General features: G+C 41.1%; 2 protein-coding genes across 2 annotated transcripts in view; both read right to left on the reverse strand.

Moving 5' to 3' along the window:
* rnf10 (ring finger protein 10) overlaps positions 1-16,956 on the reverse strand; it is a 29,218-nt gene extending 12,262 nt beyond the window's left edge. The window contains exons 1-6 of the mRNA XM_039013367.1: positions 16,399-16,956; positions 5,520-5,704; positions 5,033-5,238; positions 4,839-4,929; positions 4,566-4,750; positions 4,312-4,448 (exon numbers count right to left, since the gene is read on the reverse strand). Of these exons, the coding sequence (XP_038869295.1) occupies positions 4,312-4,448; positions 4,566-4,750; positions 4,839-4,929; positions 5,033-5,238; positions 5,520-5,704; positions 16,399-16,564 (970 nt within the window). The 5' untranslated portion in view covers positions 16,565-16,956. The remainder of the gene's footprint in view (positions 1-4,311; positions 4,449-4,565; positions 4,751-4,838; positions 4,930-5,032; positions 5,239-5,519; positions 5,705-16,398) is intronic.
* A 1,305-nt stretch (positions 16,957-18,261) lies between these two features.
* On the reverse strand, positions 18,262-26,397 carry pop5 (POP5 homolog, ribonuclease P/MRP subunit). The gene is made up of 5 exons (XM_039013368.1): positions 26,334-26,397; positions 26,110-26,252; positions 22,500-22,649; positions 22,076-22,159; positions 18,262-18,827 (listed from the first exon to the last, which is right to left on the reverse strand). The coding sequence occupies exons 1-5, from the start codon at positions 26,351-26,353 to the stop codon at positions 18,742-18,744; spliced, it is 483 nt and encodes a 160-aa protein (XP_038869296.1). The 5' UTR covers positions 26,354-26,397; the 3' UTR covers positions 18,262-18,741.
* Between the last annotated feature and the right edge of the window lie 1,244 nt (positions 26,398-27,641).

Below are 27,641 nucleotides of genomic sequence, written 5' to 3' on the forward strand. Positions count from 1 at the left end.
CAAGTCTCTCCAGAGATGTTTGATCAGGTTCAGGTCCGGGCTCTGGCTGGGCCTCTTGGACATTCAGAGACTTGTCCTGAAGCCACTCCTGCTTTGCCTTGGCTGTGTGCTTAGGGTCGTTGTCCTGTTGGAAGGTGAATCTTTGCTCCAGTCTGATGTCCTGAGCACTCTGTACTTTGCTCCGTTCATCTTTCCCTCGATCCTGACTAGTGTCCCAGTCACTGCCAATGAAAAACATCCCCACATCATGATGCTGCCATCACCATGCTTCACCGTAAGGATGGTGCCAGGTTTCCTCCAGACGTGACACTTGGCATTCAGGCCAAAGAGTTCCATCTTGGTTTCATCAGACCAGAGGATCTTGTTTCTCATCAAGTCCCCTTTAGGTTCCTTTTGTCAAACTCGAAGCAAGCAGTCATGTGCCTTTTACTGAGGAGTGGCTTCCGTCTGGCCACTCTACCATAAAGGACTGATTGGTGGAGTGCTGCAGAGATGGTTGTCCTTCTGGAAATTTCTCCCATCTCCACAGATGAACTCTTGAGCTCTGTCAATGTTACCATTGGGTTCTTTCACCAGATTGCTCAGTTTGGTCGAGCGGCCAGCTCTAGGTAGAGTCTTGGTGGTTCCAAACTTCTTCCTTTTAAGAATGATGGCCACTGTGTTTTGTGGGGACAGTCAATGCTGCAGAATATTTTTGGTACCCTTCCCCAGATCTGTCGCTCGACATAATCCTGTCTGAGCTCTACGGACAACTCATGGCTTGGTTTTTGCTCTGACATGCACAGTCAACTGTGGGACCTTATATAGACAGGTGTGTGCCATTCTAAATAATGTCCAATCAATTGAATTTACCACAGGTGGACTCCTATCAAGTTGTAGAAACATCTCAAGGATGATAAACGTAAACAGGATGCACTTGAGCTCAATTTTGAGTCTCATAGCAAAGGGTCTAAATACTTTTTTATTTTATTTTTAATACATTTGCAAACATTTCTAACAACTTGTTTTTTCTTTGTCATTATGGGGTATTGTGTGTAAATTGATGAGGATTTTTCTTTTTTAAAATCCGTTTTAGAATAAGGCTGTAATGTAACAAAATGTGGAGAAAGTCAAGGGGTCTGAATACTTTCCGAATGCACTGTGTGTGTGTATGTTATGTTGGCTGTGGTTTGAGTGTCATGTTGCCTATTGGTCCACATATTTCATTATAGTGATTGTGTTCCCCATACTCAATATAAATGTTTATACATATGTATTGTGTATTTGATGTATTGACGCAGGGCTCACCCCCTGCTAAAATAAAGGTTAAATAAAACAAGTAATAGTAAACTTGACTTAACTGGAAAAAAAAAAAATCCTCAATAGTGGTAGAGATGACCTCTGGGAGCCAACTCTAAAGAGACCACGTTCAAGCCCTCCATCCCCCACTCATTCAAAAGTAGGAACTGGTTCCTCCAGTCTGACCCCTGCTGCTTTCTCTGGCTCCACCCCCACCAGGCCATCTAGAGGTGTGAAGCGGCCAGCCCAGAAGCGGAGGAGGGCCAGTGCACCGGGGGCAACTACCACCGAGGGAGAGGACTGTTGGCACACTGTACTAGAGGATGACGTGGTGCCACTTCCACCAACATTTCAACCTAAAAAGGTAGCCAGGACCTCAGCTGGACATGACTGGAAAGTACAGCCCCCTTCATCTTTGTGTTACCTTATTTTTTAATTAACATAACTATAGAGAACATACAAAAATGTTATGTACTTACATTAATCAATTGACCAATTCAGCCACTTGGAGGCCACTTGGCTACATTTGGGCAAACTCATGAGGGACATCTGGGAGACTTCATACTAAATATTATGTAGCTCACTAGGGCTGGGCGATATGACGATATATATCGTGTGACGATAGAAAAACGTCTATGGTTTCATATTACGCTTTATCATTTATTTCGTTGTGTCGCAAATCACACTCTTTACGGCAATAGTTTTCATCCATTGGACGTCGCTTTGCGTTCTGAAATTTGCAACACAAACAAACATGGAGGAGAGTGAACGTGACACAGAGCACGGAGACCGTACCTAAAATAAGGGCCACTTTGGTCGCATGGACGTGGTTTGGGTATGAAAAGTCCGACACGGACCAGAAAACCGTCCTCTGCAGAATATGCAGCAGGCCGGTCCCAACAACAGGCTCAAACACCACTAACCTCTTTTACCACCTACGCAAGAATCATGTGAAACAGTATGGAGAGAGTCTACGGATGAGACCCAAAAAAGTACAGTCGAGTGCTCAAAACAAACCCTCGACTCAGACGTTGCAAGAGGCTTTTGCCCGCGACACAGCTTATGGCAAAGAATCATGAAGATAGGAGATAACAGCTGCAGTTACAACTTACATCTGCAAAGACATGGCCCCAATTTACACGGTCGAGAAACTGGGGTTTCGTGAGTTGGTGCTAACACTCGACCCAAGGTACCAAATGCTAATACCTTTATTTGTTGAGTATAATTCAAAATGTAATAAGAAATAGGCCTTTACATGTGGTCATTTTAGATAAACTATTTATTCATTGAATTAACAGAAAATGTGTATATCATGATATGTATCGTTATATGAAATGACCTATCGGGATATGAGATTTTGGCCATATCGCCCAGCACTAGCTCTCACATTCTTGAATATATCGGTCTGAAACTTTTCACACACACTGTTGCCCTGTTGTGGACAACATCTAAATTATCCCCAGCTTCCTATCTCAATGTATGGCCTTTCTTTTGCATTTCAAAGATGATGCAATAAAATTCCCAAGTTGTTGTTTTATTTGATGTTTTACCAGATCTATTGTGTTATATTATCCTACATTAATTTCACATCTCCACAAACTTCAAAGTCTTTCCTTTAAAATAGTATCACGAATATGCAACAGTGTGTGTGCAAAGTCATTGACTATAGCTCAGTATTCAACACCATAGTACCCTCCAAGCTCATCATTAAGCTCGGGCCCTGGGTCTGAACCCCCCCCTGTGCAACTTGGTCCTGGACTTCCTGACGGGCCGCCCCTCAGGTGGTGAAGGTATTTAACAACACCTCCACTTCGCTGATCCTCAACACAGGGGCCCCACAAGGGTGCGTGCTTAGCCACCTCCTGCACTCCCTGTTCACCCATGATTGCGTGGCCACGCACGCCTTCTACTTAATCAAGTTTGCAGACAACACAACAATAGTAGCACCACCCGCAACCGCAGGGCTCTCCAGAGGGTGGTGCGGTCTGCCGAACGCATCACCAGGGGCAAACCATCTGCCCTCCAGGACACTTACAGAACCCAATGTCACTGGAAGGCCAAAAAGATCATCAAGGACAACAACCACCCGAGCCACTGCCTGTTCACCTCGCTCATCATCCAGAAGGGAAGGTCAGTACAGGTGCATTAAAGCTGGGACCGAGAGACTGAAAATCAGCTTCTATCTCAAGGCCATCAGACTGTTAAATAGCCATCACTAGTACCTTAGAGGCTGCTGCCCTATATACATAAACTTGAAATCACTGGCCACTTTAATAATGGAACACTCGGTCACTAATAAATTGACATATTTTGCATTACTCATCTCATATGTATATACTATTCTACTCTACTGTATTTTAGTCTATGCCGCGCTGACATTGCTCGTCCAAATATTTATATATTCTTAATTCCATTCATTTACTTTAGATTTGTGTGTATTGTTGTGAAATTGTTAGATATTACTTGTTAGATACTACTGCACCGTTGGAGCTAGAAACAAGCATTTAGCTACACCCGCAATAACATCTGCTAAACGTGTATGTGGCCAATCAAATTCGATTTGATCCTTGCCTCAGGTCCTGAGCTACAGCCAGTTAGATTTGGGTATGTCATTTTAGTCGGATATTGAGATGAAGGGTTCTAACCAGAAGAGGTTCTAATTTGTTTTTATAAAGAGAAATGCCATGGTGGCCACGGCACAATTTAGAAGTAGCCCAAAAACCAGCAACCAATACATTTTCACCAGGACATCATTTTCAAAGTAGTCCAAGCTGCAGTAAAACCGCAGACATGGCAACACTGGTGCATGTGCACATGAAATAAAGGGTAGCTACACAAATCAAAATGTATTCGTTTTTCAAAAGTGGTCCCCTGGTGTGATTAAAACATTAAAATGTGTGATTTTCAGAGCAAAAACCTGGAAAATCACAGTCATTCTCCTTGCGGTATCGTGATACTAAACCTGGTATAGAAGTCAAACTTCTGGTATCGTGACAACACAAACATATGGTAATCATCCTCCTCATCACTCACCTCCAAAGAGTATAGGCTCCTCCACCTTCACCCACTGAGAGCTGGGCATGGCCACCAAAGCCCCCTTCTCCCTCCGCATTAAGCACATGGTGATGAGGTCACCGACTGCATACTGCCTGGTTTCCATCGCAACCACACTGCAGTGAGACATGAGGGGATAGAGTGCGTTATTCACCATTTTCAACCATTATATTTTCTTTCCCAAAGGTGGCGATACAGAATGTTCTAATAGGGCTGTTTAACATCTCTCTAACCTTTTGAGGTCATCAGAGTGCACAGACTCATAGCAGATGGGGCACTTGGACCAGCTCTTGTCACTGAGAGACAGGTAGTGCAGCATGCATGGCCAGCAGAAGATATGGCCACAGCGGGTGATATGGGCCGCTACCGGGGGGTAGAGGCAGATGGGGCAGGAGGGCACCTCATGACTGTAGATGCGCTGGAGGGGGGAAATAATAGATGCAATAAAAGTCCAATTAGGAGGTGGAGATTTCAAGCGAAAGAGAGGGCTGATGTACGGAACCTACCACTTGCTGCACACAGTCCCAGTTCACCAGAGTGTCTGGGTCAGTGAAGTGAGCCTTGTAGTCCTGGTCATCGGTCACCACAAACTGGCAACTAAGGCAAAAGGAGACCAAAAAGTTAATAAACACCAAACTAACAATTCAACAAGCCTTCTGTCATACTGTACAAGAAAGATTTGAATTGAGAGGGCGCTCACTTGGCCTGCAGGAAAAGCTCCTTGTTGAAGGGCTTATGCTTGTGGCCCCACTTGTTGCGGCGGCCCCAGCAGGAGTGTCCTTCTCCTCCTTGACCACCATGGCCCACACGAGGCTCAAAGGTGAAGTTGAGCAAGTGGTTTAGACTGATCTTTTTAGGTCCAGCAAACTGAGCCGGGCTGAACTCAGCCTGGCGGCACTCTGCTACCTGAGGGAAGGGAGAAAATAAGTAGAACCCGACTTTCCTGGTTCACAGGCAGGAATAATAATATTCCTATGGGTTGATGCTGCCTTGTTTCTACCGATCAGTGACTCAAACCATTCTAGCATATAAATATTCACTGTAATAAGTGCTATTTAAGAGCTAACAAGATCCCAAAGTTGGAATATACAAGTATAGGGCCAAACAAAGCTCTCTTAAATAGGCTTATGTAGGTTATTCCATAGCCAACAACAGATTCATGTTTTTGTTATCTTGTGAATGCTCACCTCTTCACATCTTCCTCCACCTGTAACGCCATACTGCCGGGATCCACCTCTCTGGGGAGGTCTCTTGTCAAAATTCTTGCTTTTCTGTGAATTGGTGCGACGAGGGCCAGGGAAACTGTCACTCTTGGGAACGGAGGGCTCTCGCTTGCGGCTGTAGCGCTTAGAACCTCCATTATTCTTACCATCTGGGGAGAATCACAGGGGAAATAAGGGGATTTATCATTCCAGCAGGATCATCAGCAATTCTATTTGCATTATCATTGCTTTTCTCATGCTCACTGTTGCGGGGCACTGTGATGTAAAGTAGAAATTAACTTGTACCAGCTTGTAGCCTAAATCAACCAAGGGAAGGGTGAAGATTATGCAGACCTTGCTGATATTATTACTGTTGTACCAAATACCTCTCTGAAAGACACCAAAGCAGAAAGGCATATTGGTAAAAGGTAAACATATCCTGCCGGTCCTCTAGTTTAAAAAAAAGCTAATCTTTAGAACCCACATGACTAGTACAGGGTGGGCCGTGTCATGTGCACTTATCAGCACAAGCCAGAGCAAGTCAAGTCATACTTGCACACAAGTGATAGATCACTCTAAAATGACCTGTTATGTGTGTAGATCCTGTTACATGCCTCAATCCCAAATGAATGGCAAAGATACAGTCTACAACAGTGGTCAGCAACCGGTCAACCCCTACCTAAACCATTTTATATTTCAACTTCAAATGAGGTAGAGATTAGAGGTCGACCGATTATGATTTTTCAATGCCGGTACCGATTATTGGAGGACCAAAAAAGCCGATACCGATTAATCGGGTGATTTTTTTAAATGTATTTTATTTGTAATAATGACAATTACAACAATACTGAATGAACACTTATTTTAACTTAATATAATACATCAATAAAAATCAATTTAGCCTCAAATAAATAATGAAACATGTTCAATTTGGTTTAAATAATGCAAAAACAAAGTGTTGGAGAAGAAAGTAAAAGTGCAATATGTGCCATGTAAAAAAGCTAACGTTTAAGTTCCTTGCTCAGAACATGAGAACATATGAAAGCCGGTGGTTCCTTTTAACATGAGTCTTCAATATTCCAAGGTAAGAGGTTTTAGGTTGTAGTTAATATAGTATTTATAGGACTATTTCTCTCTATACCATTTGTATTTCATATACCTTTGACTATTGGATATTCTTATAGGCACTATAGTATTGCCAGTGTAACAGTATAGCCAGGAACACAACGACAACAGCCACACTCGAAGCAGCGTTACCCATCGCTCCACAAAAGCCGCGGCCCTTGCAGAGCAAGGGGAATAACTACTCCAAGTCTCAGAGCGAGTGACGTTTGAAACGCTATTAGCGCGCACCCCGCTAACTAGCTAGCCATTTCACACCGGTTACACCAGCCATTAGGCTGATAGGCTTGAAGTCATAAACAGCGCTGTGCTTGCAAAGAGCTGCTGGGAAAACGCACGAAAGTGCTGTTTGAATGAATGCTTACGAGCCTGCTGCTGCCTACCATCGCTCAGTCAGACTGCTCTATCAAATCATAGACTTAATTATAACATAACACACAGAAATACGAGCCTTTGGTCATTAATATGGTAAAATCCGGAAACTATCATTTCGAAAACAAAACGTGAAAAAACGGAACCGTTCGGTATTTTATCCAACGGGTGGCATCCCTAAGTCTAAATATTCTTGTTACATTGCACAACCTTCAATGTTCTGTCATAATTACGTAAAATTCTGGCAAATTAGTTCGCAATGAGCCAGGCGGCCCAAACTGTTGCATATACCCTGACTCTGCGTGCAATGAACGCAAGAGAAGTGACACAATTTCACCTGGTTAATATTGCCTGCTAACCTGGATTTCTTTTAGCTAAATATGCAGGTTTAAAAATATATACTTCTGTGTATTGATTTTAAGAAAGGCATTGGTGTTTATGGTTAGGTACAGTCGTCCAACGATTGTGCTTTTTTCGCAAATGAGCTTTTGTTAAATCATCCCCCAGCGTTGCATTGATTATATGCAACGCAGGACACGCTAGATAAACTAGTAATATCATCAACAATGTGTAGTTATAACTAGTGATTATGATTGATTGATTGTTTTTTAAGATAAGTTTAATGCTAGCTAGCTAGCTAGCAACTTACCGTGGCTTCTACTGCATTCGCGTAACAGGCAGTCAGTCTCCTTGTGGAGTGCAACGAGAGGCAGGTGGTTATAGCGTTGGACTAGTTAACTGTAAGGTTGCAAGATTGGATCCCCCGAGCTGACAAGGTGAAAATCTGTCGTTCTGCTCCTGAACAAGGCAGTTAACCCACCGTTCCTAGGCCGTCATTGAAAATAAGAATGTGTTCTTAACTGACTTGCCTAGTTAAATAAAGGTGTAAAAAAAAAAAAAAAAAACGGCTAAATCGGCGCCCAAAAATACAGATTTCCGATTGTTATGAAAACTTGAAATCGGCCCTAATTAAATCGGCCATTCCGATTAATCGGTCGACCTCTAGTAGAGATGTCCCAAAGATCACAGATAGCGGAGGGAGGGAGAGCTATGCTGCTATAACAGCCTCCACTCTTCTGGGAAGGCTTTCCACTAGATGATGGAACATTGCTCCAGGGACTTACTTCCATTCAGCCTCAAGAGCATTAGTGAGGTCGGGCACAGATGTTGGGAGATTAGGCCTGGTTCCAATTCAAACCAAAGATGTTCGATGAGGTTGAGGTTAGGGCTCTGTGCAGGCCAGTCAAGTTCTTTCACACCTATCTCAAACCATTTCTGTAACACCTCGCTTTGTGCACAAGGGCATTGTCATGCTGAAACAGGAAAGGGCCTTCGCCAAACTTTTGCCACAAAGTAAGAAGCACAGAATCGTCTAGAATGTCATTGTATGCTGTAGCATTAAGATTTCCCTTCACTGGAACCAAGGGTCCAAGCTCAAACCATGAAAAACAGCCCCAGACCATTAATCCTCCTCCGCCAAACTTTACAGTTGGCACTATGCATCGGGGCAGGTAACGATCTCCTGGCATCTGCCAAACCCAGATTCATCTGTTGGACTGCCAGATTGTGAAGTGATTCATTACTCCAGAGAACGCATTTCCACTGCTCCAGAGTCTAATGGCGGCGAGTTTTACATCACTTCAGCCGACGTATGGCCTTACGCGTGGTGATCTTAGGCTTGTGCTTGGCCGTGGAAACCCATTTCATGAAGCTCCCGATGAACAGTTCTTGTGCTGACGTTGCGTCTAGAGGCAGTTTGGAACTTGCTAGTGAGTGTGGTGTGGCCTACCACTTCACGCCTGAGCCTACTACTTCACAAGAACAGCACTTGCAGTTGACCGGGGAAGCTCTAGCAGGGCAGAAATTTGACAAACGGACTTGTTGGAAAGGTGGCATCCTATGACGGTGCCACACTGAAAGTCACTGAGCTCTTTAGTAAGGCCATTCAACTGCCAATGTTTGTCTATGGAGATCGCATGGCTGTGCTCTTGATTTTATACACCTGTCTCTGAAATAGTAAAATCCACTAATTTGAAGGGTTGTCCACATACCTTTGTACATAGTGTATAATGTGGCCTGATAAGAATATTGGCAAGTCAAGCATAGCCAATATGCTGAGATAATGTATTAGGCCTAATGCACAAACCTCATTCCTACAGAACTGTATTTTTTTTGTTTATGTTGCATAGGCTTGTTTTTTTTAAGTCATGTTCAAAAAAATATATATTAGAGCGGTAGACCCCGGCTTGCTTTTTGACTGCGAAAGTGATCTTGACTCAAAAGATTGGTGATCACTGTTCTACAACGACGAAATGAGATGTCATCCACTGTCGTAAGGCCTATAACTAGCTAACTCCACCAGCCTCTATGGACGACTGTACAAAAATAATATTCTGTATATGCATGAAACAGACACTTGGAATAATTTTCTCCTCAACGGAGGGTCACATATAGCAGTTATGAAACAGCCCACCTTAGCCTGTTTGGACAATAGTTTACCTGTGGTTAGATATCAGTAACATATTGAAAAGGCCTATATACATGAAATTCAATGCAATGTGCAGAAATCATTATGCACCCGACTCTTGGTGAATGTTTCAATGCTCTGTCAAAAGGCACGACTTACATCTCCTCCAATATCACGTAAAGAAACCAGCCCTACCACTAGGCCCTGCAACGTAGCGTGGATCAGAGTATGTGAGCGGAGGGTGCCCAGTGTGACTGCAGCGTGGCGCGAGATTCCCAAAGGCTGGAGCGTCGGCCTCCTCGCCCGCTTCAATTTCGCTCCAGTAGTTCTCACTTCACGAGCTCAGGGCATGCCCGCCACAGCATGCATTTGTAGTCTACTTGTGTGCTGCTAATAGCCCCTTGCTTTAGCTACTGTCATGGAGTTCCCTAAATATTTTCATAAAGAAACTGATAAAAAAATCAAGGTAACTTATAAAGATCAGGACCAAGAGCAAGAGAGAAGGTGCGGTGATGTAGTGTCCACAACTAAAGAATAATTGTGGAATATGAAAATACACTTATCTGAAGTATAATGTGCACGTAGTAAGTACACTATGCTAAAAGAAAGGAATGAGGTGGGTAGATAAATACTTTGCTAGAATGGCACACAAACTACAAATCAGATCTCTTAAACATTTTGTTATATTATCTATACAATAGGCCATAACTGATTTTGGCCCAATAAGCCTGGCATATTTGATTGGGTTATTTAGCCAATTAAACAACTATGCCCAGCCTGGCAAGAACGCCCAAAAAAGGGTGTTTAGCATCCCCAGCGGCTCTGCAAGTGTGGAGAGAATATTCTTCGCTGCTGACCTGCTCTCCAGGCACCATCGCATGAGCCTGAAGCCACAGACGGGCCAAACTCATGATTCTGAAAATAAATTCAAAAGGAAAGTCATTTTTTATTTCATTTGTATTTAAATTCTAAGTAAGTCACAGCCTATATGCGCAATTTATAGAATGTAATGATTTAATACTATGAAATGTGCTTCATGTCCCTACCAACCTATTGTGTCGCACTTGCAACTGCTTCAATGTAATTCTTTGTAGGCTATAGCCTTGAAATAATATAGCCTAAATAATTAATTTTCATTCCTTCTTAGGCTCACTGTCTGGCTCCTGACCCATTTAGTGTTTATGCTGTTTAATATGACACGTAGTCTATTGAAATGATGGTCACTTCTTACATTCACCTTCATGTTTTTTCAATTACTTTTCATTCAAATCCATATGGTTTGGTTTCAATACCTTAAAACCAACTTGGTAGGTCCAGGTAGTCACAAAAACAGATGGGGACCGGTTAAATTGTGATCTTAATGAATGGATCAAATTCAGAGCAGGAGTTTTTTCCCCCTGTGAACATGGAGTGGTTTTTAGTAAAGACATGGACATACATGGAGCGCAAGCACGAGCGGGATTTCCAACCGCTCAACTCTGCTCACACGCTCTGGCTTGGATGACCAGTGTGTTGTGAATAACAATGGTGGAATTGGCAGTTCACCTTCAAAATAAAAGTCCCCCACTGAACTGATGCAAACGTATAAAAAGTGTAATCGTGCAACTTGCTGAATTTATATATCAACATTTCAACTTTGTTTAGCGTCTAGTACAAAGACAATAGTTAATGACACAAAAAAATATAAGAAATCTGTTGAAACTGCACTGTGGATGTATTATACTTCAGAATTGCATTAGGGACATACAGTACCAGTCAAACGTTTGGACACCTACTCATTCAAGGGTTTTTCTTTATTTTTACATAGTAGAATAATAGTGAAGACATCAAAACTATGAAATAACACATATGGAATCATGTAGTAACCACATTTTTTTAACAATTCAAAATATATTTGAGATTCTTCAAAGTAGCCACCCTTTGCCTTGATGACAGCTTTACACACTCCTGGCATTCTCCCAAACAGCTTCATGAGGTAGTCAACTGGAATGCATTTCAATTAACAGGTGTGGCTTGTTAAGTCAATTTTTGGAATTTCTTTTAATCTTAATGGGTTCGAGCCAAGGTAGGGGAGTATACAGAAGATGGTTCTTTACCAAACAGGGCTAAGTCCATATTATGGCAAGAATAGCTCAAATAAGCAAAGAGAAAACAGTCCATCATTACTTTAAGACATGAAGATCAGTCAATAAGGAAAACTAAGAAATTTGAAAGTTTCTTCAAGTGCAGTCACAAAAACCATCAAGCGCTATGATGAAACTGGCTCTCCTGAGGACCGCCACAGGAAAGGAAGATCCAGAGTTACCTCTGCTGCAGAGGATAAGTTCATTAAAAAGTTACCAGCCTCAGAAAAAAGAAAAGAAATGTAATCGCCAATTAACTGCACCTCAGATTGCAGCCCAAATAATTGCTTTAAAGTTCAAGTAACAGGCACATCTCAACATCAACTATTCAGAGTTGACTGTGTGAATCAGGCCTTCATGGTCGAATTGCTGCAAAGAAACCGCTATTAAAAGGACACCGATAAGAAGTGACTTCCTTGGGCAAAGAAACACGAGCAATGGACATTAGACTGATGGAAATCGGTCCTTTGGACTGATGAGTCCAAATTTGAGAATTTGTTCCAACCGCCGTGTCTTTGTGAGACGCAGAGTAGGTGAACGGATGATCTCTGCATGTTTTGTTCCCACCCTGAAGCATGGAGGAGGTGGTGTGATGGTGCTTTGCTGGTGACACTGTGATTTATTTGGAATTCAAGGCTCACTTAACCAGCATGGCTACCACAACATTCTGCTGTGAAACGCCATCCCATCTGGTTTGCGCTTAGTAGGACTATCATTTGTTTTTCAACAGGACAATGACACAAAAAACACATCCAGGCTGTGTAAGGGCTATTTGACCAAGAAGGAGAGTGATGGAGTGCTGCATCAGATGACCTGGCCTCCACAATCACCTGACCTCAACCCAATTGAGAAGGGTTGGGATGAGTTGGACCGCAGAGTGAAGGAAAAGCAGCCAACATGTGCTCAGCATATGTGGGAACTCCTTCAAGACTGTTGGAAAAGCATTTCAGGTGAAGCTGGTTGAGAGAATGCCAAGAGGTGCAAAGCTGTCATCAAGGCAAAGGGTGGCTACTTTGAAGATTCTCAAATACACTTTTTTGGTTACTACATGATTCCATGTGTTATTTCATAGTTTTGATGTCTTCGCTATTATTCTACAATGTAGAAAATAGTAAAAATAAAAACCCTTGAATGAGTAGGTGTCCAAACTTTTGACTGGTACTGTATATTGCAATGTATAGCCTTACCCCATTTCATGGACTCGATCCCTAGGTATCAGCCTACTCAGTAACCACGTTTATGCGAGTAAAGCCATACCGTATACATTTTTTTACTTAAAAATCACGACAGCTGTGATGGAAACAATTTCGGTACAATTTTATAAATGCTGACAGAATGCGAGAAATGGCAGTGGAAACACATTTATGGGCAAATATTGATTTAATAACCATCATATCGAAGTAAATTTGGAGTCACGCGATGATAATGTGTGGTCCTTTTACTACAACTCGGGGAAACCATGCAGTTTATTAGGCTACAGATGAAATAAGTTGTGAACGTGCACAGTGATCCTGCTGCTCCTTTCCAATAAATATTGAGGGTCTTATTCTGGTGACATGATGATCGATGCTTGACTCACTCTTATCTAGGGCTGTGACGGTCATGACATTTTGTCAACCGGTTATTGCCATGCAAAAGACTGCCGGTCTCATGGTAATTGCCCGTTAATTAACATACACATTTAGCATCTCCAGGTCACCACGCCTTTGGAACAGCTACATAAAAGTAGATGTCTAATAAATTCATTTCATATACACCATCAAAATAAATACATTTTCTTAGGCAGGTCTAAAGAAACATGATAAAAAATGGATTTCAGAATAACAGAATATTGTATGTTATCTGGTTATGTGCCACAGAGGACGACAATTCACATTTATGTTACTTGTATTCTCATTTTTACTTTCAAAGGGAAAAGAAAAAAATTATGAATGTTGGGTTCTTACATTTCCCACAATCCCACCCTGTACAAAACAACATGCAGATGTCTCATCCGGGTCTCTGTCGTACCTATTGTGTTTATTGGACATTAATTTTGCATTGTACAGCCTTACCCCATTTCATGGACCCAATATTCATAGGTAAGGCTGTACATTGCAATATGAATGTCCAATACACAGAATAGACTGACTGGGAAGGTGATTTTCCACAGGTTTGTTCCACCTCAAAAAGCACTTTAAGAGGATTGACACCAACCATCTCAGATTGTTCTGAAATCGTTCACCCAAAATGACATTGGTTTCCTTACCTTGACAATAGACTGCTTACAGGGTATGACGCAACCCATGCTTTGGTTTTGTTGCCCACTGTTTCAAATGCTAACTTCTTGGCATTTGTGGCACAAATCTAATGCAAGTCAATGGTATCTATATTAGCATTTCAAAACTTTATGGTCAAATCATTAAGTATCTAAAAATTGTTACTTATAGATCAGAGATTGGCAAATTGGGGCCCGTGGCAATTACACCTTGCATATTCTACTATTCTAAATTGCAACAGTAAATTGAGACTCTCTCTCCCCAGTCAGTCTCAATATACTTTGCAATTTAGAATACGCAAGGTAATTTCAATTTCATTGTGCATCAGCAGTTCTTCTCTTGTTATGTAACACGGACCCCAAACCGGCTGCGTGTGTGCATAAATGTATTTTGTCCCCCCACACCAAACGCGATCACGACACGCAGGTTAAAATATCAAAACAAACTCTGAACCAATTACATTAATTTGGGGACAGGTCAAAAAGCATGAAACATTTATGGCAATTTAGCTAGCACTTGCTAATTTGTCCCATTTATCTAGCTTGCTGTTGCTAGCCAATTTGCCCTGGGATATAAACATTGAGTTATTTTACCTGAAATGCACAAAGTCCTTTACTCCGACAATTAATCCACACACAAAACGGTCAACCGAATCGTTTATAGTCATCTCTCCTCCTTCCAGGCTTTCTCTTCTTTGAACTTATATGGTGATTGGCATCTAAACTTTCATAGTATTACCACGACGACCGACAACACAGTTCGTCTTTCAGTCACCCACATGGGTATAACCAATGAGGGGATAGCACGTGGGTACCTGCTTCTATAAACCAATGAGGAGATGGGAGAGGCAGGACTTGCACTGCGATCTACGTCACAAATAGAACTGACTTCTATTTTAGACGCTCGTTGACATGCGCGAGCAGTATGGGTGCAATAATTTAATAATATTGATTTCTAAATATATTTTGCAACACGAGCGGTGTAGTCAGGGTATAATTCACTGACAGTCACTCAATTAGCCCATGTCTGCAATTTTTTTTGAGATTGTTTAGTTTAGAGAGCTGGCCGCTAGACAAACTTGTAGTTGGCCTAATTATTATTGAATTACCGATCAGGGGTCCACCATTGAATTAGTTAGTCACTGACGAACTGACTAACTTGATATCGGTATTTGACACGGGTTCAACGCCACCATCAACCTGAATATCACATGAAAAACGTCATATTTCTCTACACCCTATGGCAAAAAGTGTAGAACTGCAGGAAATTGGCTGTAAAACCGCAAATTTTCCTCTGCCCCATGGCGAAATGAGTAGAATTACATGAAATTAGTTAGAAAATTGCAGAATATTCTCCCTCCCCATTTCAAAATGTGTAGAATTACAGCCAACGTGCTTAAAAAACCACAACATTTTCTCTACTTCCCATGGCAAAGTGTAGAAATGCACATTTTAAAAAATATATATAAATCAATAAAGTCACTCCCCGCTGTCAAGAAGGGGTAGCTAAAAAAAATTGCTCACACGGTGGGGACAGGGGAGCCTCATGATGATTTCAGATGTTGTGTCCCCCATCCCATTCAAAGTTGCCCATCCCCTTTATAGATCATTTGGTTACGAAGCACAAAAGCGCTAATATAGATACCACTGATTTGTGCCACAAATGCAAAAATGTTAGCATTTGAAACAGTGACAATGTTACCAAAACATGGGTTGCAGTCATACCTTGTCCATAGAGCATTTACATGGTAAGGAAACCAAAATGTTATTTGGTTAAACAAAACACCTAATAGAAGGAACAGCTCCTTCTTGTGGTCAGAAGCTGGTCATTATAGGTATATATCCCCTTCTACAAACTGAAATGATTAATTTCACTGATGGGGGGATGACATCACCAAATTCACTGAGAAGACATTACACAGGATGAAGAAACAATACTCCAAGCCTCAGTTCCATACTACTTCAGACATACGAGAACTGATACTGTATACTTGTTGTTCGGTTGGGATTGGCGTGGGGTGGTCCGTGGGTGGCTTTTGACCAGTTCTTTGGAGTCATCATGTCTTACTCATTGTTAGAAAAAAGTTTGGTCCAAATCGGATGTTAGGTACTGGGCATATATTTATTGAATATTATAATAATCCTATAAACAAAAAAATGGTCACTGGATGCAATCACTTTGCTTAATTTCTCAGAGATCAAATTACATTTCAACAAAATAATATTGCTAGAATGCTCATCTTTTCTGTTCTATCTACAGAATCAATTTCAGAACAAGCTGAGATGGTGGGTGTTATGGCTTATGACATGGAATGACCCCACAGTTACACTATCTAAGAAGCTAATATTTGTATAAACTCTTTAGAATTGTAATCTATGGGTGTCATTTAGTAGGCTGATTAGCCGTTACCTATGGACCTTGTGTCGCTCTACTCCGTGACACCCAAAGACTACAATTCTAAACCAGCTAGGAGATTGGCTAGGATTTAGTTCGAATTAGAAAAGCCATTGATTAATGTTCACCTGTTTTCGGTTTAGATTCTCCAGGTGTTGGGCCTGTAGAACTCGAACGGGGCGGAACCTTGTTGCTGTTGGCATTGCTGTTTGGATTCTTCTCCATGGTTGTGTCCTTTCTGCGAGAGGTATTTAGGCCGAGCTCCGGGGAGAGAGCGTCCGAACTCCCTAGCATTAAATGGGACAAAGGGAGAGGAGAGCGGATTGTAGCGAGTGCGGGTCAGGCAGCGAAGGCCCTGTTTAATTTCGGTCAAACTGGGAGACTCCATTACGGCGACATCTTGACAACAAAACAAACCAAGAAAAATAGAGACACAATTTAGGCGTCTCAGTAATGGAGGCGGTGTAGAAATTGAGAACGAAGCGAAGGCTCACACCGCGGGGCCAAGACCCAGGAAAGTTGATCGTTTTCGCGTTCTGGGAAACACTTCGCCCCAAAAAGGCGTTGACCGTTCTCCAAAGAATGGAAAACGGACAATTGTGAAGTTATCCCCCCAAAATATATTATCTAACGGACGAGCTAAAACTAATGGCGACAGGTCGCCAAACAGGAACCACAGAGACCCGGATGAGACGTTTGCGCGTTGTTGTTTTGTACAGGGTGGGATTGTGGGAAACGTAGTAGGAACCCAACATCCGTATTGTTTTTGTTTCTTTTTGAAAGTAAAAATGAGAATTGTCGTCCCCCTCATTGTGGTCCTTCTCTAAATGTTTGAGGAAAAAGTGGCAGTATGGTTGGCTAGCTCTGGAAAACCCAAGGAGGGGGGGGGTACATATACCCAGCCCTTGAGTTCTCAATTGAATGTACCGCATGGACTATAGCTGGATCAATGAAGAAATTGGAGGGGAGGAAGTGTAGTCACGGTTGGAGTCGGTGTTCTTGAAAATACAGCTGGGTGTAACTTTCCTAAAACATTAAGTATATATTTTGTAATTGATTTAAAAAATATATATATACACACACACACACTTTACAAAAATATAAAACACATGTTTCATGAGCTTAAATTAAAGAGCCCAGAAATGTTCCATATGCACAGAAACATATTTCTCTCAAATTTGTTTACATCCCTGTTAGTGAGCATTTCTCCTGTGCCAAGATAATCCATCTACCTGACAGGTGTGGCAAATCAAGAAGTTGATTAAACAGCATGATCATTACACAGGTGCACCTTGTGCTGGGAACATAAGGCCACTGAAATGTACAGTTGTCACAACACAATGCCACAGATGTTTCAAGTTGAGGGAGTGTGCAATTAGCATGCTTACTGCAGGAATGTCCACTAGAGCTGCTGCCAAATAATTTAATTCTCTACCACAACTTTGTTTCAGAGAATTTGGCAGTACGTCCAACCGGCCTCACAACCTCAAACCATGTGTAACCACAGCAGCCCAGGACCTGCACATCAGGCTTCTTCACCTGCGTGAACGTTTGAGGCCAGCCACCCGGACAGCTGATGAAACTGAGGAGTATTTCTGTCTAATAAAGCCCTTTTGTGGGGAAAAACTCATTCTGATTAGCTGGCCCTGGCTCCCATGTGGGTGGGCCTGGGAGGGCATAGGCTGCGCCACTGCCCAGTCATGTGAAATCCATAGATTAGGGCCTAATGAATTTATTTCACTTGACTGACTTCCTTATATGAACTGTAACTCCGTAAAATTGTTTAAATTGTTGCATGTTTTGTATCTAGTTTTGTTCAGTATATGAAAGATACGCTCCAAATGTTTCCAAAACTGTATCACGTGTATTTGCGTTTAGACTGAGCATTTGGCCCGCATCAGAGCGTTGCTGCATTTTCCACAAGGCTAAAGGGGACATCCAATGGCTCAATGTAATGTAATGGAATTGGAGTCATGAATTAGGGCAAATGGTTGGCTTGATAGAAGAGATTTTATTATTATTTTGCTTTCAGAAAATGTATACATAAGTGTAGAAAGTAACATATTAATTATACACATAGCAGACATAACAAAATTATTTATGTACACATGTCCCATGTTTTATTTGCTTTGTTTTAAATAGCTCACAGCTGATCTGCATTCACACTCCAACAGCTGCATTGAAGCACCAGGCTCTATTCCAGGGGTATTCAACTCTTAATCTGCGAGGTCCGGAACCTCCTGGTTTTCTGTTCTACCTGAATGAATTGCACTCAACTAAATTAGTCCCTAATTAGAGGTGAACAATGAAAAACGTGGAACTGGCTTCGAGGTCCAGAGTTGAGTTTGAGGGCTCTATTCTGTCATGAAATCCATCAGCCTAATAACAGAACTACCTGTATTGGGATTAACAGTGTCTTCCCAGAGGTGAGATACACTGCAAGTAGCAAGAGCGTCAGAATGATGTTGGTGTCACTCATCCTCCTCTTCTTCATCATCATCTGCCTCTTTCTTCAGGGTGCAGCTCAGTACTGACTTGCGGATCTCTGATCTCTCTGCTGCACAATGAAAGACAAACAAAACAGCCACAGTATAGTTTGTTTAATTCTCAGTTCAATGGTTTGAAATCAAACTAGATGGTAATTGTACATGAATTACAAAAGCAGTGTGACTTGCTTTACCTCTTTAAAAAGTATTTTTGTGGTAATTGTAGAAGTTTAAAAAGTTTTACTTTACCATTTAAAGCAAAGTAGTTTAAGTGTGTATGGTTTTGAAAAATGTTATAGTAGTGGTATTGTCTGCAGTAGTAATGATGGTGACTGGTTATAGTTGAAAACATAGGTAGATGAAAAGTTAGGATAGCCTGAACATATGAAAGCTGGTTTGCTGTATCTAGCTTGAATGGTTCAATAATTAATGTTGGGGAGTTATTTTACACTAATTTATATAGTTGATAAACTTAAATAATTTGAAGTTAATAGCCTGAACATTTGAAAGGTGGTTTGGTGTCCCTAGCTTGAACAGTTCAAGAATTACTGTTGGGGAGTTATTTTATGCACATTTATGCAAATGTATTTAGTTCTAGTTTATACGTGTTATAGAAGTAGATAGCTTGAATGTTTTAAAGTTGGTCTTGTAGCTTAATTGGCCAAGGAGCAGGACCATTTTCAATTGCTCTCTGCATTTCTTTGGTTCTCATTCAAACCTATGTTAATTTATGCACATTTTAAAATGGTTAGTTCAATTATAGTATCAAAAATCTTTTGACAAGCAATCTAAGTATGGTCAGTCAAAACATATCAGCGTTGGTTTGGAGTTAATAGGTTAAGCGGTGAAAGAGGAGAGATCTAGAATTATACTTCCTACCATTCTAGTGGATGGCTCTTTTTTGCCATTGAAATGCATTGGTATCCATACCAACGGCTCTGCTTGGGCTGCTTGATGACGCAATATGTAAGAGCTGTTAGCTAATATTAGCTAGCTGCTTTTCATCACTCTAAATTGACAAATAGCTGTAACCTTTAAAACCTGTTTGGGATAGGGGGCAGCATTTTCACTTTTGCATGAAATGCGTGCCCAGAGTAAACTGCCTGCTACCCTGTCCCAGATGCTAATATATGCATATTATTAGTAGTATTGGATAAAAAACACTCTGAAGTTTCTAAAACTGTTTAAATGATGTCTGTGAGTATAACAGAACTCATATGGCAGGCAAAAACCTGAGAAATCCAACCAGGAAGTGGGAAATCTGAGGTTTGTAGTTTTTCAAAGCTTGGCCAACCGAATACAGTGTCTATGGGGTTAACCTTTCTAGCGCAGGCGTTCCGATAGCGGAACCCCTCGACAACATTCCGCTGAAAAGGCAGAGCGGGAAATTCAAAAATATTTTTTTGAAATATGTAACTTTCGCACATTAACAAGTCCAATACAGCAAATTAAAAACACACAGCCATTTTCCAGCCAAAGATAGGAGTCACAAAAAGCAGAAATATCGATAAAATGAATCACTAACCTTTGATCTTCATCAGATGACACTCATAGGACATCATGTTACACAATACATGTATGTTTTGTTCGATAATGTGCATATTTATATCCAAAAATCTGTCTACATTGGCACGTTACGTGCAGTAATGTTTTGATTCCAAAACATCCGGTGATCTTGCAGATAGCCACAGAAATACTAATAATAAACATCGATAAAAGATACAAGTGTTATTCACAGAATTAAAGATAGACTTCTCCTTAATGCAACCGCTGTGTCAGATTTCAAAAAAAGATTTGCGGAAAAAGCATCATCTGAGTACGGCGCTCAGAGCCAAATCCAGCCAAAGAAATTTCCGCCATGTTGGAGTCAACAAAAGTTAGAAATAACATGATAAATATTCACTTACTTTTGATCTTCATCAGAATGCACTCCCAGGAATCCCAGTTCGACAATAAATGACTGATTTGTTCCATAAAGTCTATCATTTATGTCCAAATAGCTATTAGTTGTTAGCGTGTTCAGCCCAGTAATCCATCTTCATGAGCACTAGGTCCAGACAAAAACTCAAAGTTCCGTTACAGGTCGTAGAAACATATCAAACGATGTATGGAATCAATCTTTAGGATGTTTTTAACATAAATCATCAATAGTGTTCCAACCGGAGAATTCCATTGTCTTTAGAAAAGCGCTGGAACGAGAGCGAACTCTGTCGGGAGCGCGCGTCACGAGCCTGAGACACTCTGCCAGACCACTGACTCAAACAGGTCTCATGAGCCACTCCTTTATAGCAGAAGCCTGAAACAAGTTTCTAAAGATGGTTGACATCTAGTGGAAGCCTTAGGAAGTGCAACTTAAATTGGTCAAATATATTTTTGTTCAAATGCCAGATTTGAATAGCAGAGAAGTAGAGGAAGATTTCATATACTGTAACTTTTTGTCTAAGGGTTCATAAATTCAATCTGGAGTGCCAGAGTGTGCTCAGTGCCCTCTGGGCGTTTGTAAATTCAGAGCTTTTCACTCTCGGTGCGTTCAGCGCACACACTGGATGCTCTGGCCGAGGTGTAAGGTTGATCCGAGCGTTCTGGCCACACAATGGCAGCCAAGCACCCAAGCTAACTGGCTAATGTTGGTTAGCTAATTCCAGACACAAATGAGGGAACACCTCACTCTGACCATTTTACTCATCCTATTTTTAGGTTATCCAAAGTGTTGGTGACTAACTTAACTGCTGCTGGCAACAATTCAATCATGCTTTTTTAAACCGACGTTTACTGACACCAGCCATATTCAACGGGTGTTGAGCGTTCGTTATTCTGTGCTCTGGCACACTCAGACGAGAATACTCTGACATCGGGGTAGATCGCCAAAGTGAATTTACGAACTAAGCTGATCGCAAAGTGGTCAAATAAGCTGATGTGTCAAAAGTTATTGTTTACAGTGAATATTGGAAGTGATGATGTCACAATGAGGCGCTTTAGAAAGTGGAAAAAAAAGTCCCATTAAAGTGAATGAAGATAGACAAAAAGACAGCAAAATTAAGTTTAAAAATATGAAAAAGTTACGCAAGCACACTATTCCAGACCTTTCTGCACATTAAAGTTTGAACGGCATTTCTATCTTAAACAGTGTAAGAGGAGTAGCGTACAAAATAATAACAAAAAGTATATTCGCTTTGGAAGTCCCACCAAATTATAGCTTCTCTGTAACCTGGTTGTTGCCTAATCAAACTTACTAGATTACTAGGCATATTGTCTGCAATGAGAAAACCGTGCATGGGTAAGGAACTGATGTACAAAAATAAAGCAAACCATTGCATACCTTCACTCTGACAGAGGGGGAGCATCCGGTGGAGCTGCTGAGTATTGTATCGGACCAGAAATTTCTGACATGTCCGGATCGTTCCTGCATAAAAGTAGACATTGAATTTGCAGTTAGTTACCCTCAGTGCAAAATATATATCTTTGTTAAATTGATGACGGCACTAGAGCTGGTATATATATTTAAAAAAATTGTACACAGTTTATAATGTTCAATTGTAATTAGTATGCTTTGATTAACTGAACAAACTTCTTTCATATAAACCCTCTTAGGTGGAAGACAAAACAGTTCAAATAAAAACAAGTTGGAAACCTGTCTTTTTTTGTGTGCAAATAAATACAAATAATGTATGCATGCGTGTCACTTTTACATCCCAAATATCAGCTACAACTTGTTCATGCAAACGGAAGTTGGTCTGTCTTACCTCCCACATGCAAACAATTCAGAAAACATGGCACTCTTTGCCCTCGGATCTCTAGACGGGTGATGAATGGCAATGCAGACCAGATGAGTCTGTAGTGGCTCTTCCGACAGCGCAGGAACACAATTCCAGTGTGGGCATTCAGATATTTCACTGAAAAATATAAAATTTATTCATTACTTTTATGAATTATCCTCAGCCTTTTTTACTCCCAGCCAATTTACCCCATCCTGGATGGAAAGCAATTTGGGGTTAAATCAAATTGTATTTGTCAAGTGGTTCGTAAACAACAGGTGTAGACTGACAGTGAAATTCTTACAGGTCCTTTTCCAACAATGCAGAGTTAAAGATAAAATTGAAATTTAAAAAAATGGAAATAGTGACAAAGGAATAAACACACATTGAATAACAACATGGCTAGCCTATATATAGGGAGTATCAGTACTGAGTCGATGTTCAGGGGTACGAGATAGCTACCCTGATTATGTATACTGAGCAAAAATATAAATGCAACAATTTAATTGATTTTACTGAGTTACAGTTCATGTGGAGATCAGTCAATTGAAATAAATGCATTAGGACCTAATTCTATGGATTTCACATGACTGGGAGTACAGATATGCATCTGTTGGTCAGCTACCTTAGAGAAAAAATAATAATATACTTTTTTTTTTAAATGGCCCTCAGGATCTCGTTACGGTATTTTTGGTTCATTCAAACTGCCATTGCAAAAAATAAATAAAATGCATTTAAAATAAAAAATAAAAAACAGGGGGCACTGTTTACAACGTTGACATCAGCAAACCGCTCGCCTACACGTGGTCCGCGGTTGTGAGGCGGGTTGCACGTACTGCCAAATTCTCTAAAATGACATTGGAGGCAGCTTATGGTAGAGAAAAGAACATTAAATTATCTGGTAAGAGCTCTGGTGGATATTACTGCAGACAGCATGCTCCCTTAACTTTAGACATCTGTGACATTGTTTTGTGTGGCATAACTGCACATTCTAGAGTGGCCTTTTATTGTCCCCAAGCACAAGGTGCACCTGTGTAATGGTCATGCTGTTTAAATCAGTTTCTTGATGCCACACCTGTCAGGTGGATGGATTATCTTGGAAAAGAGAAAAGCTCACTAACAGATGTAAACAAATTTGTGCACAAAATTTGAGAGAAATAAGCGTTTTGTGCATATGGAACATTTCTGGGATCTTTTATTTCAGCTCATGAAACCAACACTTTACATGTTGCGGTTATATATATTTTTTTGTTCAGTGTAATTAATAATTGAAAATTATTCAGACCCCTTCTCCACATTATGTTGTAGCCGTATTCTAAATAAAAAAAGTTGATTTACACACACAACCCCATCATAACAAAGCAAAAATAGGTTTAGACATTTGAGCAAATGTATTAAATAAAACAGATATACCTTATTTACACAAGTATTCAGACCCTTTGCTATGAGACTCAAAATTGAGCTGAGGTGCATCCTGTTTACATTGATCATCCTTGAGGATGTTTCTACAACTTGATTGGAGTCCACCTGTGGCAAATTCAATTGATTGGACATTATTTGGAAAGGCACACACCTGTCTATATATATTAAAAAAACAACACTGTTGTTAGTCCATGTCAGAGCAAAAACCAAGCCATGAGGTCAAAGGTAATGGCCGTTGAGCGACAGATCTGGGGAAGGGTACCAAAACATTTGTAGCATTCAAGGTCCCCAAGAAAAGTAGCCTCCATTCTTAAACGGAAGAAGTTTGGAACAACCAAGACTCTCCCTAGAGATGACTGTCCAGCCAAAACAGGGCAATCTGGGGAGAAGGGCCTTGGTCAGGGAGATGACCAAGAGCCCGACCGTTCCTCTGAAGATGGGAGAACCTTCCAGAAGGACAACCATCTCTGGAGCACTCCACCAAATCAGGCCTTTATGGTAGAGTGGCCAGACGGAAGCCACTCCGTATAAGGCACATGACCACCCGCTTGGCGTTTGCCAAAAGGTGTCCAAAAGGCCCGACCATGAGAAAGATTCTCTGGTCTGATGAAACCAAGATTGAACCGTTTGGCCTGAATGCCAAGCTTCACGTCTGGAGGAAACCTGGCACAATCCCTACAGTGAAGCATGCTGGTGGCAGCATCATGCTGTGGGGTTGTTTATCAGCAGCAGGCACTGGGAGACTTCTCAGGATTGAGGGAAAGCTGAACGGCGCAAAGTACAGAGATCTTTAATGAAAACCTGCACAAGACCTCAGACTGGGGTGAAGGTTCACTTTCCAACAGAATGACCCTACGCACACAGCCAAGACAACGCAGGAGTGGCTTCGGGACTTGTCTCAATGTCTGAGAGGCCGGACTCAAACATCTCTGGAGAGACCTGAAATTAGTTGTGCAGTGACGCTCCCCATCCAACCTGACAAGAGCTTGAGGATCTGCAGAGAAGAATGTGAGAAACTCCCCAAATACAGGTGGCAAGCTTTTAGCGTCATACCCAAGAAGACGAGGCTGTAATCACTGCCAAAGGTGCTTCAAAAGTACTGAGTAAAGGTCTGAACTTCATGTAAATGTGATTTGTTTTTGTAATAAATTAATTTCTACATTGTTTTTGCTTTGTCATTATGGGGTATTGTGTGGAGGGGATTTAAAAAATAATCAATTTTAGAATAAGGCTATCACAAAACATGGAAAGAGTGAAGGGGTCTGAATACTTTCTAAATGCACTGTGGGGGGGGGGGGGGGGGGGGGGGGGGTAGAGTGACTACGCAACAGGATTGATATAGTAGCAGCAAACGTGTTGTATCAGTATGTGTGTTGGTATAAGCCTAAGACTGTGTGTGCAGAGTCATTGCAGGTAGTCCGGGTAGCGATTTTGTTAGCTATTTATCAGTTATCGCTTGGGTGTAGAAGCTGTTCAGGTTAGTGGGTTAAGTGCTTTCCTCAAGGGTACAACAGCAGTGGTTCGTACCACCAGCAGCCCCCTAGCTGCACGTTGAGTTCCAACAATATCACTTATGTAATGTCAGCCAGTGGTGGGAAAAGTACACAATTGTCATACTTGAGTAAAAGTATATACCTTTTTCAATAGAAAGATACTCAGTAAAAAGACTACCTGAGTAAATGTCAGTGTTTGGTTGTAAATATACTGAAGTGTAAATCATTTCAAATTCCTTATTAAGCAAAGCAGATGGCAACATTTTCTTGTTTTTAAAATGCACGGATAGCCAGGGGCACACTTCAACACTCAGACAATTGACGCATGGGTTTAGTGAGTCTGCCAGCTCAGAGGCAGTAGGGATGACCACATTCTCTTGAAGTGCATGAATTTGACAGTTTTCTTGTTCTGTTAAGCATTTTAGTACTTTTGGGTGTCAAGGAAGCTGTAGGGAGTAAAACGTACATTCAGGAATGTAGAAGTAACAGTTCAAATAAATAAAGTACAAAAGCAGTTTACGCCACTGTCAGTTAACTAATCTGAATTGTTATTGTAAACCTAGTCTAGCATAGTGGGCTGCAAGCCCTTTTCAAGTGTATGCTATTGCATCATTAACGTTACTTTAAGTGATCAAATCACATTGCTTAGCTACACAAGGTGGACTAATTCCCTTTATCAATACCTGAGAATCCGAGGCTGGACAGTGCAGCGCCATAGTCACCGTGCGCTCGAGCTACTGCTGTTTTTGTGGCAGAGTAGATGGCTCGGTCATCTAGCAGTAACAGATTGCGTCGATCTGATACGCAAACTTCACACAGCAAATATCTGCGAAGAAAAGCGTTTGATCAGGAGGGGAGAACTTTATAATTGTACACATTAGCAACATGTAAATACGAGCTATTTTACCTGGATTTTAGTCGCACCATTTCGCTGACCACATGTCGATATTTCTACTTCCGTGTTGGGTAATTTAACGAATGACAACTCGTGGTGGGGCTCAAGATTGATTGGCATCATGATAAACCAATCGCGATCTTTTACCAAAATAACTTTACTGCCCAGATGCACACTCAGAGGAGCTCGAGTCCAGATTGTCTTGGCTAGAATGGATACAGTTTATGTCCTAACTGTTGTCCTACCCTAATTATCCTAACCTGCTACGAAAAGTCAAATCTGACAAAAAATGTAGCCTATGCGGATGACTCAACACTATACACGTCAGCTACTAACTACAGTGAATGAAATCACTGCAACATTTAAAGAGCTGCAGTTAGTTTCAAAATGGGTGGCAAGGAATAAGTTAGTCTTACATATTTCAAAAAGTTAAAGCATTGTATTTGGGACAAATCATAAACTAAACCCTAAACCTCAACTAAATATTGTAATAAATAATGTGGAAATTGAGCAAGTTAAGGTTACTAAATTGCTTGTAGTAACCCTGGATTGTAAACTGTCATGGTCAAAACATGTTGATACAACAGTAGCTAAGATGGGTAGAAGTCTGTCAATGATAAAAGGCTGCTCTGCCTTTTTAACAACACTATCAACAAGGCAGATCACACCTGGACTACTGTTCAGTCGTGTGGTCAAGTGCCACAAGGAGGGACCTCGGAAAATTACAATAGGCTCTGAACAGGGCAGCACGGCTGGCCCTTAAATGTACACAGAGCACTAACATTAATAATATGCATGTAAATCTTTCATGGCTCAAAGTGGAGGAGAAATTCACTTCTTGTTGACATGTTGAATGCACTGAGGTGTCTGTTTAAACTACTAACACACAGCTCGGATACCCATGCATATCCAACAAGACATGCCACTAGAGGTCTGTTCACAATCCCAAAGTCAAAAACAGACTATGTGACGCGCACAGTACTGCTTAGAGCCATGGCTACATGGAACTCGATTCCACATCAGGTAACTGATGCAAGCAGTAGAATCAGATAAAAAAAGACACCTTATGTAACAGTGGGGACTGTGAAGAGACACACACACACAGACACAGACACACATTCACATGATAAGACACGTATACATGGATGTGGTATTGTAAATATGTGGTAGTAGGATAGTGGCCTGAGGGAACACACAATGTGTTGTGAAAAGTGTTCTGAAATGTAATGACATATTTTAAAATGTATATAACTGCGTTAATGTTGCTGGACCCCTTGCAAGCAGCTAATGGGGATCCTTAATGAATACAAATACAAATAT

Source organism: Salvelinus namaycush, chromosome 18 (assembly GCF_016432855.1).
Source record: "Salvelinus namaycush isolate Seneca chromosome 18, SaNama_1.0, whole genome shotgun sequence".
NCBI lineage: Eukaryota > Metazoa > Chordata > Actinopteri > Salmoniformes > Salmonidae > Salvelinus > Salvelinus namaycush.

What these genes read in the sequence shown, in the direction of transcription:
- pop5 (XM_039013368.1), bottom strand. Translation starts at nt 26,353, where the DNA reads ATGGTGCGACTAAAATCCAG. An exon ending in ATGGTGCGACTAAAATCCAG is followed by an intron (nt 26,253 to 26,333) that starts GTAAAATAGCTC and finishes TTTTCTTCGCAG; the next exon opens with ATATTTGCTGTGTGAAGTTT. An exon ending in GAATTGTTTGCATGTGGGAG is followed by an intron (nt 22,160 to 22,499) that starts GTAAGACAGACC and finishes ACTTTTATGCAG; the next exon opens with GAACGATCCGGACATGTCAG.